Raw genomic sequence first — 17585 nt, forward strand, 5'->3', positions numbered from 1 at the left:
AGAGGTCCAGTTTTATCTGCTTGTCACTGTAAAGAAACATGGACTAGAAGAAAGGAGGGCTTGTTCAGTCTGCCTGTGTGGCATGGATGGGCTGCTGCTCTTCCCAGCATGTCACCCTCTGGTTCTCTGGCTCTAGTTCCTGCCAAACTTGGAACCACACCCAGGAAGCTTAGGAATCCTAGATAGAGCAAAACACTGCTCCTAATCCTGCATACATGAAAATGGTCCTCGCCCCATGTGGAAGTGTACGTTCACTTTATTTAAATAAACATTGGGCAGATTAGCACCAAGGGTGTGTGTGTGTGTGTGTGTGTTGGGGTAATTTTTATTCCGTAATATCCTGTTTCCCCTTTTCAAATGTTCCCCAGCAGAAAAGACAGCATTAGGAGAAAATTAGGCGAAAATAATACATAAGACTTAACACGGAACCATTCCAGGTACCCAAGAGATAAATAGTCACATTTCAACTCCTGGCCAAGCCAGCAGCTGCAAGAAGTTGATAAGCATGCAGCAAATGGGGCTGGGAAGCAGAGGAAAGCACATATTAAAAGCCTTTGAAAGGCCTGAGTTTTAAAAAGAAGAAAAAGAAAAAAAAAAAAAAAAAAAGGAAGTACCTCCTTTTGCTTTTTACTTCCATCTAGTTCCTTCTGCACATTCTGTGAATTTTGAAGAATTACAGTTGGGTTCTGACTAACCACGTGTCACAGCTATAGCTTTAATCATGCCGTCATTCTTCCCAATTTGCAGATGTGATGAACTCGTCCCACCCTCAAACCTCCCAGCATTTGAGTTGTGTGGGGAAGAGACACGTGTGCTGTGTGGCCTCACTGCACAGGAACCCACAGCTCTTGGGTTTTCTTCCATCCTGGAAAAGGTGTGCTGAGCATTTTGTGGTCAGGACAATACTAGAGTTGGAGGAAGGTGGTGAGGTCCTGCTGCCAAGACTAAGCAGAAGTTTGTCCCAAGTTCCTGCTGTCTTCTATCAGTTTCCTCTTACCATGTCCTGTGTCCCCACCTCTACCCCACCCACCCCCACCCAAAAGAAAGCTAGATTCTGAACTGGCCTATCTGGCCTCTGGGTCTGTGTGTTGAGAGGACTCTGGTCTTGACAGTCAGGGTAGATGTCTACGTATGTATGCTTGTGCATGCGTACCCCATGGGCTAGAGTCCATCAGGCTCCTCTGCCCATGGGATTATCCCAGCAAGAATACTGGAGTGGATTGCCATTTTCTCCTCCAGGGGATCTTCCCAACCCAGGGATCGAACCTGCATCTCTTGCATCGCCTGCATTGGCAGGCGGTTCTTTACCACCAATGCCACCTAGGAAGCCCTATGTGTGTGTGTGTGTGTGTGACACACATATGTACATACATACACATACATTTACTCTGTCAAATATACATATGTATATGTGTGTGTGTAAATATATATATGTATGTATAAATATACATTTTTTAGCAGCTGACAGTAAAGTGTCTTGAGGAAGGGTTGCTTTATTATCCTGTATACAAAGGTGCCACTTGGGCTGGGGGTGGGATGTGATAATAAAGGCCACAATTCACAAACCCTGAGTTTAGCAAGCCAATGTCAGGGGCAGAACTCCATGCCCCCAGGGCATAGTTCATAGCCAAGAGTGGCGGATTAAGTGACGAGAAAGGACGACAGTGGACTCAGTCAATGTAAACAGCCATATTTTCAACATAATTTACTACAGGTCTCTGAAGTGTATATAAAACATTTTAGTGCAACATCTTACAAATAGTTTTCTTTTAAAAAAACAAAAAACAAATCAACAGCTCTCTACATCATGCACGGGTAGTCTGTCTACCCTACTTTTTTTTCTTCAACAGTAAACGCAGAGAAACCATTGTTTGAAAAAAAAACATGAAAACTTGCTACAGAAACCCCCTAGGGAAAGAGGGTGTGGTCATAGCCATGTCCTGGAATGGGCCTAGCACAGTGTGGTTGTTATTAATGCAATATTGTAGATGCAGATAAGTCAACAGAGCTGTTGGCCGTTTTCCTCTCTGGGTCTCTCCTGTAGGCAACTTGCAATGAGGTCTCCCAGCCACTGGAGGCCAGCATTACCACTCAGCAGATGCCACATATCCACAGAAATGGCCAAAGAAAGAAGGTCCTTGGGATTTTCATAGAAAGCAGAAAAGCTCACCCTTTGAGCTCACCCTTTGATGGTACCCCCTGGCCCAACAGAAAATGCACAGGAATTAAAAAAAAAAAAAAGACAATTATTAAAATACTGGCTTCGGTTTCTTTTTTCCTTTCAAATCTCCGGCAAGTGCTTCACTTATTTATATGCAGCACCGGCTTTTCTTTTTTCCATGAATCTATTCAAACACAAATCTTCATTACATGTCCCAGTTCCAGCCAGCCCTCCAGCATCTTTCCATTCAGATGGATGGAAAATACATCATCTTCTCATGTGGACTCAGTCTATAAATGAGGGGCCAGCAATTTCCCACCGAAAGCCCATACCCTGACATGAAGAAATGGGGCCAAAGGCCATCTTCTTTCCTCACCGCTGCACCTGTTCTGTACCTAGAGCATTGATGCAGCGCAAGAAACGGGCATCAGCATGGGAGGCATCGGTGGGATTAAGGTGGTGGTGCCTACACAGAGTTGCAGGAGAGGACTGGAACGCAGCCCGTGTAAGCCCTTCAGAAAACACCCAGGCAACAGCGTTGCTTTCCCTTGGCTATGACACATCAAAGCACCTGCCAAGCACCCAGGTAAGGATCAGCGTCCACATGGCCTGGAATCCCACAGCTTCCCCTGGTGTCTGTTCAGCCTCAGGATTGGGTTCCACACAAATCTCTTGGGTTAGACTTAGTTCCAGATCTCCCAGACACTTTTTCCAAAGTGGGTTCTCCCTTGGGATTCAAGCTGCAAGTTCATAAGGAAGGGAGATGGCACTTGTGGACAGCAAAGTATGAGGAAGTGAAGTGAAGTCGCTCAGTCGTGTCCGACTCCTTGTGACCCCATGAACTGTAGCCTACAAGGCTCCTCTGTCCATAGAATTTTCCAGGCAAGAGTACTGGAGTGGGTTGCCATTTCCTTCTCCAGGGGATCTTCCCCATCCAGGGACTGAACCTGGGTCTCCCGCGTTGCAGGCAGACACTTTACCGTCTGAGTCACCAGAGAAGTGGCCAGCAAAGTATGAAGAAGCCAGGCAAAAAAAAAACATCTTCCAGGAGCAAGCAAAAGGAAGCACTTGCAACTGAGGATGCTCCGGGGCCCAGGATCTTGCCCAACAAGTGAAAAATAACAGGTGACATTGGCTTCACCAGGCTTTAAGGGACATCCAAATAAAAAGTCAACAATAAACAACCAAATCACGTAAAGCCACAAATGAGATCTAAGAAAGGGAAGGGTACAAAGTCCACGCATGTGATCACGTCCTGCTGAGATGGGGTAATCCATAAGGATTACAAAGAGCTGTGTCTGGGCTTCCCCTGGGCAGATATTCTTATGGCAGTGAGATGCAGGTCAAATGGTGAAGAAGAAAGACATCAATATCTTTGAGAAAGATGTAGTCAGAAGGAAGAAGGAAAACATAGTCTTCATACCTCCAGGGAGGTAGTTATTCCTCCCTGTTCTCCAACGCCAGGCTCTGGAAACCAGGGCTGGCTAGTGTCCCAATGTTCATGAACCTAAGCTGTCAGCCGGCCCCTGTGCCTTCCCATGGTGTATGTGGTGGCTGCTTGAGCCCCGTGTGTTCAGCTCAGTTGCTGGCCCCTTTCCAGGCCCACTGGCCACTTGCCCTTAAGAGTGTGATAAAGCACCTGGAAACAGAAGCCCACCTGCTAACAGTTACCAGAGGCTGCCCTTGCAGAACAGACCAAGCCAACAACCAGCCTTATTTCCTTCTTTCACTAATTGCTGACTTTGATCAATCTGAAAGTCAGTAGCTGAAAGTAACCTTCTGCCCACTTTAACTTGCAAAGTGTGTACTGTTCAGAGTTTCTGACTTGTTCTCCAACCAAGTCTGCTTATTTTTTGGCAAGGACAGGATGCAGCCTATTGCCCCCCCAGACAGATAGGCTGGGCTGGGCACTATCTACTCCTAGTGGGGTTTATACGCAGGATTTATCTTGTACATACACAGTTTTTTGAAGCTAAATTCAATGCTTTCATCTTGACTACAAAGTGGTTCCAACAACTCCAGCTGAGGGAAAAGATAAGATACAAATTGGGCCCATACTACACATAATTTTCAAGTCTCGTTAAGGAAGTAAAAAATGTTGGAGTATATTCTGATCCATGGGTGGCATTTTCAAGTGTGCAAAAATGAAAAAGCCTTGGAAGAGAGTCCTTTGCACTATAAAGTCTGTCCTTCCTTTTGCCATCAGTTGTATTTCAGAGAAATTCATCCACATCATGGAATCCAAAAAGGGTAGACCAAAGGGATTGAAAAAGAGTCCCTTACAAAGAATAAGAACCCCTGTAACATCTATATCTGAGAATACTATATAAACCAGCGAGTAGACGTGGCACCGGGAGCTACTCACCACATTACCAAAAACAAAAACAAGAAACCTAACCGGCAGGATGGTGCCATCTGCTCGAAAATAGCTAACGGACCAAGACTGCCACCTAGAGGCAGTCTGCCTCTGACAGATGGGCGACTCTGAACACTTCTGAAGTCTGACTGTGTTCTGCGAGGGCGCCCCAGAGGTCGGGTGCTGTCCACTGTCTGGTGGTAGAGCAAGATGCGGCGAGGAGAGCCTCAGCTCCTCCGTGGTTTATGGTCACCTGCAGTCCCCTTAGTCTATGGCTCCTGGGTGGATACTGAGCACAGGGGGCTCCAGGCAAGTGGGGGAGTAGTTGAGGTGTGGCTCCTTGATCCACAACAGGGGCACCCCATTCTTCCCCTCGGAGTTCTTGCTGGAGTTCCGGCTCTTGAAGCGCACCAGCAGGATGGTGATGATAAGGATGCCAAAGATGGGGAAAGGGTAGAAGAAGACGAAGTAGAAGAGTGCGTCGTTGGAGCAGATGATGGACTGCAGGGTGGAACCTGAAAAGGACAGACAGGGAGACAAGACATGAGGGCTGAGAACCTGGGTGGTTGCTCACTCCTGAAGACCCCACCCAGATCCGCAGAAGTGACTTGGAAGAACTCCCATACCCACGCTATCTTTCCCCTCTTGCCACTAATGGAGGGCGGACTACCCATGTATTCTTATTCTCACACTCGTGTCTCTTCGAATTCGTAGTTGGAAGTTCAAACAAAGCCAGGCCTCCATTTCCCACTGTGAGTCAGTATTACCACTTGGAAAGCCACATAAGAAAGTGTAATTTACTGATTTAGGTACTCAACTGTATCTGAGATGGTGAAGACACTACCTCCACTTCAGCTTGAACCTCCTTGTTGGTTCTATTTTACATGTCCCTTTGCATTCGGTTCTGCTGCCAATGTCCTTCTTTGGGATAGAACACATTCTCTACCTACCAGCTTCTGAGAGCAGGTTTACCAGAAATGATGGTTATTTGATTAATGTTACCAATTAAAAAGTCATTATGGCCCACTTACACATGTCTGCAGTGTATCTGTGGCTGCACAGAATGCAGTGTTAGTTGTTCCTGGATACAGAGGAGAATGAAACCCCACACCTCTCACCCCATCAAGGACTGCTCTGGACTGGAGCCTGGGATCTAGGAGAGTGCATTTTCTCTGTAAAAGAAGGCTGCTGGATGATCTCTGTGTTCTATAAAGCTTACTAAATTTGGATAGCCACAGTGGTCAGATAAAATATGGTCTAAACACTTTCCCTTGTACTTTTGGACAGTGGGTTATTCAGCAGATCTTCAGAGGGTCTAAAGTACGATTCAGGGGGTTGGGTGGTTTTTTTTTTTCTTTCTACTGAATAGCTGTTGTTCATCATTAAGAAAATTAGTACACATTTAAATGTATCAGATTTCCAAAGTATATGAGACTGGTGATATCAACCACTTTTGACCAATGAAACCTCAATTTCATAAGTTCTATCTAATAAACAGAAAGTTATCAAAGAAAAGAAAAAGCTGATGAAACTCAAAATTATCTGATACAATGTCATGCTGGGGAAAAAAAGCTGAAATTTCTAGCCTGTTTTTTAACTTCTACATCATAGGCTAATTCTACTGTAACAAACACCATTTTAGGTTGATCAGTTCCATATTTTGACAGAAGATCACTCAAAAGACTTCCTCATTAGAACGAATAATTCAGGTCAGTATGATGAAAACATTGTGTTCTGGACCATTCTGTAGCAACAGCTGCTGGTTAACTGCTGCTAAGCTCTTACCAGATGTCCTGTAACATCACTGGCCTTCTAGGCTGGTCTTCCCAACTAATCATGCAAAATCCACCTAATCCTCCATGTCACCCTCCAAAATAAAAATGACCCAGGAACTTGAGAAAAAGCAAGAAGGCAGTGAGGTACTTAGACTTCATTTTCTTTTCTTCTTTCCCTTCAGTTCAGTTGCTCAGCTGTGTCCAACTCTTTGCGAACTCAGCAGAACTCATGAACCTCAGCACGCCAGGCCTCCCTGTCCATCACCAACTCCTGGAGTCTACCCAAACCCATGTCCATCAAGTCAGTGATGCCATCCAACCATCTCATCTTCTGTCGTCCCCTTCTCCTCCTGCCTTCAATCTTTCCCAGCATTAGGGTCTATTCAAATGAGTCAGCTCTTCACATCAGGTGGCCAAAGTACTGGAGTTTCAGCTTCAGCATCAGTTCTTCCAATGAACACCCAGGACTGATCTCCTTTAGGATGGACTGGTTGGATCTCCTTGCAGTCCAAGGGACTCTCAAGAGTCTTCTCCAACACCATAGTTCAAAAGCATCAATTCTTCAGCACTCAGCTTTCTTTATAGTTCAACTTTCACATCTGTACATGAGCACTGAAAAAACCATAGCTGTGACTAGACGGACCTTTGTTGGCAAAGTAATGTCTCTGCTTTTGAATATGCTCTCTAGGTTGGTCATAACTTTCCTTCCAAGGAGTAAGTGTCTTTTAATTTCATGGTTGCAATTACCATCTGCAGTGATTTTGGAGCCCAGAAAAATAAAGTCAGCCATTGTTTCCACTGTTTCACCATCTATTTGCCATGATGTTGGGGTCCTTTAATGGACCGGAACCTGGTGGTCCGGAGTTGACGATAAGAAAGTGAAAGAGAGACAGCCAGAGGGAGGGGGAGAGAGGGGAAGAAAGAAAGAAAGAAAGACACGGGGACCCAAGCTCTGATGGAGCAAAGGTGCTTTAATGATCTTTCTGTGAGTATATATAGGCTGTTGTACAAGAAATTTCTTTCGACAATGATAAACATCAGAAAACCAAACGTATAGTAACCATTACCAAGGGAACAAGGGATTAATAATGGTCACAAGGTCAGGAGACAATCCATATCTCAAGAAAGGGGATCAGAACTAAGCAGTTGTATCATAAAGAGAATGTTTACTGAAGGAGATTCAAGCCTGTCTCACATAATGACCTCAGTCCTGGGAGCAGCTTGCTGTTCCACTAGTTTCTGACAACAGAAACTGATAGGGAACAGAGGATTTATGAGAAACAGCATGTAGGAATCCTCCTGTTAAACATTCCCTGACAATTCCCCCTTATTTATTAGTAATATTTGTAAAAAGGGTTCTGACCATTAGAGTTTGTTTCGTTTTAACAATTTTTGCATGAAGGCAACAGTAGACAACAAATATAATTGTTAAGACAATCACCAAAATTACAGTTCCAGACCCGATGTTGTGAGTAATGCTTTGAAACCATCTGTGTGGGTCTAGCCCAGATAATTGATCAGCTAGTTGTTCAGCTAAAGTTTTCAAATTAGTGGAAGAGGGCAGATTTTTAGAAAACGTTTCAAAGATTTCTTTTTTTAAAATAATTGTACATTCAGAGAGGCATTATCATGTATGTTTTGTAAATGGAATTTGATTTGTTCCCAGTTGTAGGCACTATTATTGAATTGAATAGGAGTTACACAAAATTGAGTAGAATTCCAATCACAGTTTAGCATCACCTGTTTTTGTACATCTATTAATTGATCTCCAACCCATTTGATGGCTGTTTTTAGTTCCTGTATTTCATCTTGAATATCCTCATCTATCTGAGCCTGAGTGGCCCACATAGTATGGGCATCTTTAGTCCAATTTTGAATAAAATTATGTGTTTGAATTGGGGTTTGTAAAGCAACACCACTGATAGCAGCAGTGGTGCAAATAGCTATTAATCCCAAAATGCCAAAAACCAGCCTTCTAATGAATCGTTTGGATCACCAGAGCAATTTAGCAAGTAACCGGGAAGCAAGTCCAGCCATGGGATCTTCTTCCCAGGGTCGTTGGAGATTTATTGGTAACCACAGACTATGTTGAGATCAAAGAATCAAAAGGGATTCATTTCTTAAGGAAATAGAAGAGTTAAGGGGGCAGTCCTAAGATGGCAGAGGAATCAGACGGGGAGACCACTTTCTCCCCCACAAATTCATCAAAAGAACATTTAAACGCTGAGTAAATTCCACAGAACAACTTCTGAATGCCGGCAGAAGACACCTGGCACCCAGAAAAGCAGCCCATTGTCTCTGAAAGGAGGTAGGAAAAAAATATAAAAGATAAAAAGAGAAACAAAAGAGGTAGGGATGGAGATCTGTCCTGGGAAGGGAGTCTTAAAAAAGAGAGAGGTTTCCAAACACCAGGAAACACTCTAACTGGCGAGTCTGTGGTGAGCTTTGGAACCTCAGAGGGCAACATAACCAGGAGGAAAAATAAATAATTAAAACCCACAGATTATGTGCCCAACGGTAACTCCCAGCAGAGAAGCAGTGCAGACGCCTGCATCTGCCACTAGCAAGCGGGGGCTAGGCAGGGAGGCGTGGGCTGCATTGCTTAGAGTAAGGACCGGGCCTGAATGCCCCGAGGGCAATCTGAGGGAACTAACCTGAGATAGCAAACCAGACTGTGGGATAGCTACCACACAAAAACCAGCTCACAGAACAAAGGACTGACTAGAGCTAGCCGGCTGCAGACTGGCCCATCCTCCGCCGGAGACAGGCAGGCAAAGGCAGCCAGAGCCGGAAGGGTGCAATCGTGGCCCCAGAGAGGCATTATCTACCAATCTGCAAGCAGGCTTCGTTGCTAACCAAGACTTCTTGGGATTCTGGACAGTCAACATCCGCCTGAGATGGTGCGCCGGTTGTACACCCAGAAAACCGAGCAGCCAGGGACGGGGGAGGCGATAAGTCACAGATACCATGCTCGCCAAACACCTGGTCACCTGAGCTGCTTGGACCTGGGAAGAGCACAAAACAGAGGCCCAACTAAGTCTGTGCCTCTGTGGAGTACCCGAGTACCCGAACCTGAGCGGCTTAGACCTGGGAGGTGCATACAACCCAGGGCCGGCCTCAGACAGTTCCCGGCAGAGCAACCTAGAGCCTAAGCAGTGTAGACTGGGAAAGCACACACACCGTGAGCGGGGGCAAACCCAGTGTGGCCAAGACACTGCAAGCACACGCCAGTGATATTTGTTTGCAGCGTCCCTCCCTCCCCACAGCACGACTGAACAAGTGAGCCTAAAAAAGTGTCCACCACCGCCCCCTTGTGTCAGGACACTGAAGAGGCCAGCAAAAAGAAGAAGCGAGAACAGAGGGAATCACCTTGGAAGTGACAGGTGCAAGAGATCAAAACCCTGTCGTTAGCAACGACTACATAGGAAGGGGCCTATAGATCTTGAGAAGTATAAGCCAGATCAAGGAACTATCTGAAGGTGAAGTATAGATGGAGAAGTCATGAGCCAAATGTAAGAATAAGACTGAAAGCCAGAGGCAGTAGGCTTACGTCCAAATCCTGAGAACACCAGATAACTCCTAACTCCAGGGAACATTAATCAATAGGAGCTCATCAAACGCCTCCATACCTACACTGAAACCAAGCACCACCCAAGGGCCAACAAGTTCCAGAGCAAGACATACCATGCAAATTCTCCAGCAACACAGGAACATAGCCCTGAGCTTCAATATGCAGGTTGCCCAAAGTCACTCCAAACCCATTGACATCTCATAACTCACTACTGGACACTTCATTGCACTCCAGAGACAGAAGTCCAGCTCCACCCACCAGAACACTGACACACGCTTCCCTAACCAGGAAAACTGGACAAGCCACCTGTCCAACCCCACCCACAGCGAGGAAAGTCCACAATAAAGAGAACTCCACAAACTGCCAAATACGGAAAGGCCACCCCAAACACAGCAATATAAACAAGATGAAGAGGCAGAGAAATACCCAACAGGTAAAGGAACAGGATAAATGCCCACCAAACCAAACAAAAGAGGAAGAGATAGGGAATCTACCTGATAAAGAATTCTGAATAATGATAGTGAAAATGATCCAAAATCTTGAAAACAAAATGGAGTTACAGATAAATAGCCAGAGACAAGGATTGAGAAGATGCAAGAAAGGTTTAACAAGGACCTAGAAGAAATAAAAGAGTCAATATATAATGAATAGAGCAATAAATGAGATCAAAAACACTTTGGAGGGAACCAACACTAGAATAACAGAGGCAGAAGATAGGATAAGTGAGGTAGAAGATAGAATGGTAGAAATAAATGAAACAGGAAAAAGGAAAACGAATGAAAAGAAATGAGCACAATCTCAGAGACCTCTGGAACAATGTTAAATGCCCCAACATTTGAATCATAGGAATCCCAGAAGAAGAAGACAAAAAGAAAGACCATGAAAAAATACTTGAGGAGATAATAGTTGAAAACTTCCCTAAAATGGGGAAGGAAATAATCACCCAAGTCCAGGAAACCCAGAGAGTCCCAAACAGGATAAACCCAAGGTGAAACACCCCAAGACACATATTAATCAAATTAATAAAGATCAAACACAAAGAACAAATATTAAAAGCAGCAAGGGAAAAACAACAAATAACACACAAGGAGATTCCCATAAGGATAATAGCTGATCTTTCAATAGAAACTCTTCAGGCTAGAATGGCAGGACATACTTAAAGTGATGAAAGAAAATAACCTACAGCCCAGATTACTGTACCCAGCAAGGATCTCATTCAAATATGAAGGAGAAATCAAAAGCTTTACAGACAAGCAAAAGCTGAGAGAATTCAGCACCACCAAACCAGCTTTCCAACAAATGCTTAAGGATCTTCTCTAGACAGGAAACACAGAAAGGGTGTATAAACTCAAACCCAAAACAACAAAGTAAATGGCAACGGGATTATACTTATCAATAATTACCTTAAATGTAAACGCGTTGAATGCCCCAACCAAAAGACAAAGACTGGCTGAATGGATACAAAAACAAGACCCCTGTATATGTTGTCTACAAGAGACCCACCTCAAAACAAGGGACACATACAAACTGAAAGTGAAGGGCTGGAAAAAGATATTCCACGCAAATAGAGACCAAAAGAAAGCAGGAGTAGCAATACTCATATTAGATAAAATAGACTTTAAAACAAAGGCTGTGAAAAGAGACAAAGAAGGACACTACATAATGATCAAAGGATCAATCCAAGAAGAAGATATAACAATTATCAATATATATGCACCCAACATAGGAGCACCACAATATGTTAGACAAATGCTAACAAGTATGAAAGCGGAAATTAACAATAACAAAGTAATAGTGGTAGACTTTATTACCCCACTCACACCTATGAATAGATCAACTAAACAGAAAATTAACAAGGAAACACAAACTTTAAATGATACAATAGACCAGTTAGACCTAATTGATATCTATAGGGCATTTCACCCCAAAACAATGAATTTCACCTTTTTCTCAAGCGCACATGGAACCTTCTCCAGGATAGATCACATCCTGGGCCATAAATCTAGCCTTGGTAAATTCAAAAAAATTGAAATCATTCCAAGTATCTTTTCTGACAACAATGCAGTAAGATTAGATCTCAATTACAGGAGAAAAACTATTAAAAATTCCAATATATGGAGGCTGAACAATATGATGCTGAATAACCAACAAATCACAGAAGAAATCAAAAAAGAGATCAAAATATGCATAGAAATGAATGAAAATGAAAACACAACAACCCAAAACCTGTGGGACACTGTAAAAGCAGTGCTAAGGGGAAGGATCACAGCAATACAGGCATACCTCAAGAAACAAGAAAAAAGTCAAATAAATAACCTAACTCTACACCTAAAGCAACTAGAAAAGGAAGAAATGAAGAACCCCAGGGTGGGTAGAAGGAAAGAAATCTTAAAAATTAGGGCAGAAATAAATGCAAAAGAAACAAAAGAGACCATAGCAAGAATCAACAAAGCTAAAAGCTGGTTCTTTGAGAGGATAAATAAAATAGACAAACCATTAGCCAGACTCATCAAGAAACAAAGGGAGAAAATCAAATCAATAAAATTAGAAATGAAAATGGAGAGATCACAACAGACAACACAGAAATACAAAGGATCATAAGAGACTACTATCAGCAATTATATGCCAATAAAATGGATAACTTGGAAGAAATGGACAATTTCTTAGAAAAGTACAACTTTCCAAAACTGAACCAGGAAGAAATAGAAAATATTAACAGATCCATCACAAGCAAGGAAATTCAAACTATAATCAGAAGTCTTCTAGCAAACAAAAGCCCAGGTCCAGACAGCTTCATAGCTGAATTCTACCAAATTTAGAGAAGAGCTAACACCTATCCTACGCAAACTCTTCCAGAAAATTGCAGGGGAAGGGAAACTTCCAAACTCATTCTATGAGGCCACCATCACCCTAATATCAAAACCTGACAAAGATGCCACAAAAAAAGAAAACTACAGGCCAATATCACTGATGAACATAGATGCAAAAATCCTTAACAAAATTCTAGCAATCAGAATCCAACAACACATTAAAAAGATCATACATCATGACCAAGTGGGCTTTATCCCAGGGATGCAAGGATTCTTCAATATCTGTAAATCAATCAATGTAATACATCACATTAACAAATTGAAAAATAAAAACCATATGATTATCTCAACAGATGCAGAGAAAGCCTTTGGCAAAATTCAATATCCATTTATGATAAAAACCCTCCAGAAAGCAGGAATAGAAGGAACATACCTCAACATAATAAAAGCAATATATGACAAACCCACAGCAAACATTATCCTCAATGGTGAAAAATTGAAAGCATTTCCCCTAAAGTCAGGAACAAGACAAGGGTGCCCACTCTCACCACTACTATTCAACATAGTTTTGGAAGTTTTGGCCACAGCAATCAGAGCAGAAAAAGAAATAAAAGGAATCCATACTGGAAAAGAAGAAGTAAAACTCTCACTGTTTGCAGATGACATGATCCTCTACATAGAAAACCCTAAAGACTCCACAGAAAATTACTAGAGCTAATCAATGAATATAGTAAAGTTGCAGGATCATAGAAATCCCTTGCATTCCTATACCCTAACAATGAGAGAACAGAAAGAGAAATTAAGGAAACAATTCCATTCACATTGCAACAAAAAAAATAAAATACTTAGAAATAAATCTACCTAAAGAAACAAAAGACTTATGTATAGAAAACTATAAAACACTGGTGAAAGAAATCAAAGAGGACACAAATAGATGGAGAAATATACCATGTTCATAGATCGGAAGAATCAATATAGTGAAAATGAGTATACTTCCCAAAGCAATCTACAGGTTCAATGCAATCCCTATAAAGCTACCAATGGTATTTTTCACAGAGCTAGAACAAATAATTTCACAATTTGTAGGGAAATACAAAAAACCTCGAATAGCCAAAGCAATCTTGAGGAAGAAGAATAGAACTGGAGGAATCAACCTGACTGACTTCAGGCTCTACTACAAAGCCACAGTCATCAAGACAGTATGGTACTGGCACAAACACAGAAATATAGATGAATGGAACAAAATGGAAAGGCCAGAGATAAACCCACGCACGTATGGACACCTAATCTTTGACAAAGGAGGCCGGAATATACAATGGAGAAAAGACAATCTCTTTAACAAGTGATGCTGGGAAAACTGGTCAACCACTTATAAAAGAATGAAACTAGGACACTTTCTAACACCACACACAAAAATAAAATCAAAATGGACTAAAGATCTAAATGTAAGACCAGAAACTATAAAACTCCTAGAGGAGAACATAGGCAAAACACTCTCTGACATAAATCACAGCAGGATCCTCTATGACCCACCTCCCAGAATATTGGAAATAAAAGCAAAATAAACAAATGGGGCCTAATTAAACTTAAAAGCTCTGCACAACAAAGGAAACTATTAGCAAGGTGAAAAGACAGCCTTCAGAATGGGAGAAAATAATAGCAAATGAAGCAACTGACAAAAAATTAATCTCAAAAATATACAAGCAACTCCTGCAGCTCAATTCCAGAAAAATAAATGACCCAATCAAAAAATGGGCCAAAGAACTAAATAGACATTTCTCCAAAGAAGACATACAGATGGCTGACAACACATGAAAAGATGCTCAACATCACTCATTATCAGAGAAATGCAAATCAAAACCACAATGAGGTACCATTTCATGCCAGTCAGAATGGCTGCTATCCAAAAGTCTACAAGCAATAAATGCTGGAGAGGGTGTGGAGAAAAGGGAACCCTCTTACACTGTTGGTGGGAATGCAAACTAGTACAGCCACTATGGAGAACAGTATGAGATTCCTTTAAAAACTGGAAATAGAACTGCCATATGACCCAGCAATCCCACTTCTGGGCATACACACTGAGGAAACCAGAATTGAAAGAGACACATTGTACCCCAGTGTTCATCACAGCACTGTTTACAATAGCAAGGACATGGAAGCAACCCAGATGTCCATCAGCAGATGAATGAATAAGAAAGTTGTGGCACATATCCACAATGGAGTATTACTCAGCCATTAAAAAGAATACATTTGAATCAGTTCTAATGAGGTAGATGGAACTGTAGCCTATTATACAGAGTGAAGTAAGCCAGAAAGAAAAACACCAATACAGTATCAGTTCAGTTGCTCAGTCGTGTCCGACTCTTTGCGACCCCATGAATCACAGCACGCCAGGCCTCCCTGTCCATCACCAACTCCCGGAGTTCACTCAAACTCATGTCCATCGAGTTGGTGATACCATCCAGCCATCTCATCCTCTGTCATCCCCTTCTCCTCCTGCCCCCAGTCCCTCCCAGCATCAGAGTCTTTTCCAATGAGTCAACTCTTCGCATGAGGTAGCCAGAGTATTGGAGTTTCAGCTTTAGCATCAGTCCTTCCAAATACCACCCAGGACTGATCTCCTTTAGAATGGACTGGTTGGATCTCCTTGCAGTCCAAGGGTCTTCTCCAACACCACATCAATTCGGCGCTCAGCTTTCTTCACAGTCCAACTCTCACATCCATACATGACCACTGGAAAAACCATAGCCTTGACTAGACGGACTTTTGTTGGCAAAGTAATGTCTCTGCTTTTCAATATGTTATCTAGGTTGGTCATAACTTTCCTTCCAAGGAGTAAGCATGTTTTAATATCATGGCTGCAGTCACCATGTGCAGTGATTTTGGAGCCCCCCAAAATAAAGTCTACCACTGTTTCCACTGTTTCTCCATCTATTTCCCATGAAGTGATGGGACCAGATGCCATGATCCTATTTTTCTGAGTGTGGAGCTTTAAGCCAATTTTTTAACTCTCCTCTTTCACTTTCATCAAGAAGCTTTTGAGTTCCTCTTCACTTTCTGCCATAAGGGTGGTGTCATCTGCATATCTGAGGTTATTGATATTTCTTCCGACAATCTTGATTCCAGCTTGTGTTTCTTCCAGCTGAGCGTTTCTCATGATGTATTCTGCATATAAATTAAATAAGCAGGGTGACAATATACAGCCTTGATGTACTCCTTTTCCCATTTGGAGCCAGTCTGTTGTTCCATGTCCAGTTTGAACTGTTGCCTCCTGACCTGCATATAGGTTTTTCAAGAGGCGGGTCCGTTGGTCTGGTATTCCCATCTCTTTCAGAATAATGCATATATATGCAATTTAGAAAGATGGTAATGATAACCCTGTATGTGAGACAGCAAAAGAGACACAGATGTATAGAACAGTCTTTTGGACTCTGCAGGAGATGGCGAGGGTGGGATAATTTGGGAGAATGCCATTGAAACATATATATTATCATATGTGAAACGAATCGTCAGTCCAGGTTCAATGCATGATACAAGATGCTCGGGGCTGGTGCACTGGGATGACCCAGAGGAATGGTATGGGGAGGGAGGTGGGAGGAGGGTTCAGGATGGGGAACACATGTACACCTGTGCTGGACGCATGTCAATGTATGGCAAAACCAATATAATATTGTAAAGTAATTAGCCTCTAATTAAAATAAATAAATTTATATTAAAAAAAGGAAGAGTTACAACAAGTATATAATTTGCAATTTATATAAATTATAGAACATAAAGTCTTATTGAATTGTAAATTTCCTACAGCTAGAACAAAAGGAAGAATACAAGCTTGTATGAAATATGATTGATTATAATGAAAGAAATAGTTTTTATGACTACAATTGGTCCCTGTGAAATGTCCAGTCCAAGTCCCAACTTCCTCCGTGCTTGCAGCAAGTTTCCAGATGTCCCACTGTTTAGGCCCAATCTGTTTATCAAGGACGATTGGAGGACGAGGGAGGGGGGCATTCCATCATCAAGCCACCCAAGAAGTCCTCTGTCATGGTAATGTTCCATTGTAGCATTAGTAACCTTCTACGCTATTTGAGTAACAAAATCACACACAGTGCTATTAATATAATCTGAGCAGTTAGATAACCATATACCATGGAGTCCCCAATCAACAATTGTATGATTAGCCATAAACATTAATTTTCCTGATTTGGCCTGACATTTGTCCCAATGAACAAGAATATATTTAAAGCTCTTATTAGTAAACCCTTTGCATAGTGTTCTTTGTTGATTCCCTCATTCTTTCCCTAAAGTTTCAGTAGTATAAACATGGTTCATGGACAAAGAAAGGGCAGTAAATAATCCAAGCAATGTGTGGAAGTTCTTTTTTGGAGGCAGAACGAAAGCCCAAGTTTGTCGATTAACATTAATACATAATTTTATTGGGCCCATGCATAAAGGAAGGATTTCATAGCCTAGAAAAATGTTAATTAGTCTTCCTTCTTCCTCAGGATGAGAGGGCCCCTCCAAGCTTCAAGGAGGGGACACATGTGTTGAGTCATTAGTGGATACGATTGGTCCTATATCTGTCCATTCTGTAACCTACAATAAAAAGGGGGGTTAGGCCCCCCCTATAAGCCCAATAAGTGTGATCAATCAAGTCAGCCTGAGCAGGGGAAGCAAAAGCAAGCAAAGCAAGCACAGCAAAGAAAAATATTCTCAGGATTCCGAGGCATTCCCTGTTGAGAAATCAGATATTCAGTTTGATTAGTAAGGGTTTTTATCTGTCCCCAAGTAGAGAGATCATAAGGTCAGTGATGTAGAGTGTGGTTTTTTGGAAATTTTTAAAGCTGCCATGGCTTGTACTGGAATTTATTCTTCCTGGGGTTTTTGTTGTTTCGTCTCTAGTTTGAATGTTGGG

At 42.3% G+C, this 17585-nt stretch overlaps 1 protein-coding gene across 6 annotated transcripts in view; it reads right to left on the reverse strand.

The window, feature by feature from the left end:
* Positions 1-1674: 1674 nt before the first annotated feature.
* The window catches only part of IGSF3 (immunoglobulin superfamily member 3), a 130244-nt gene continuing 114333 nt past the window's right edge, over positions 1675-17585 (reverse strand). For 5 of the 6 annotated variants that reach the window (XM_086392065.1, XM_086392064.1, XM_086392062.1 and 2 more), the window contains one exon: positions 1675-5032. In XM_086392065.1, coding sequence (XP_086248191.1) covers positions 4782-5032 — 251 coding nt within the window. In that variant the 3' untranslated portion in view covers positions 1675-4781. Of the gene's footprint in view, positions 5033-17264; positions 17404-17585 lie in introns of those variants that run through there. The other variant, XM_086392067.1, reaches the window with a different exon arrangement.

Source organism: Bos grunniens, chromosome 3 (genome assembly GCF_055505025.1).
Source record: "Bos grunniens cultivar Pamir isolate PY7600 chromosome 3, Bosgru_T2T1.0, whole genome shotgun sequence".
NCBI classification, from domain to species: Eukaryota; Metazoa; Chordata; class Mammalia; order Artiodactyla; family Bovidae; genus Bos; species Bos grunniens.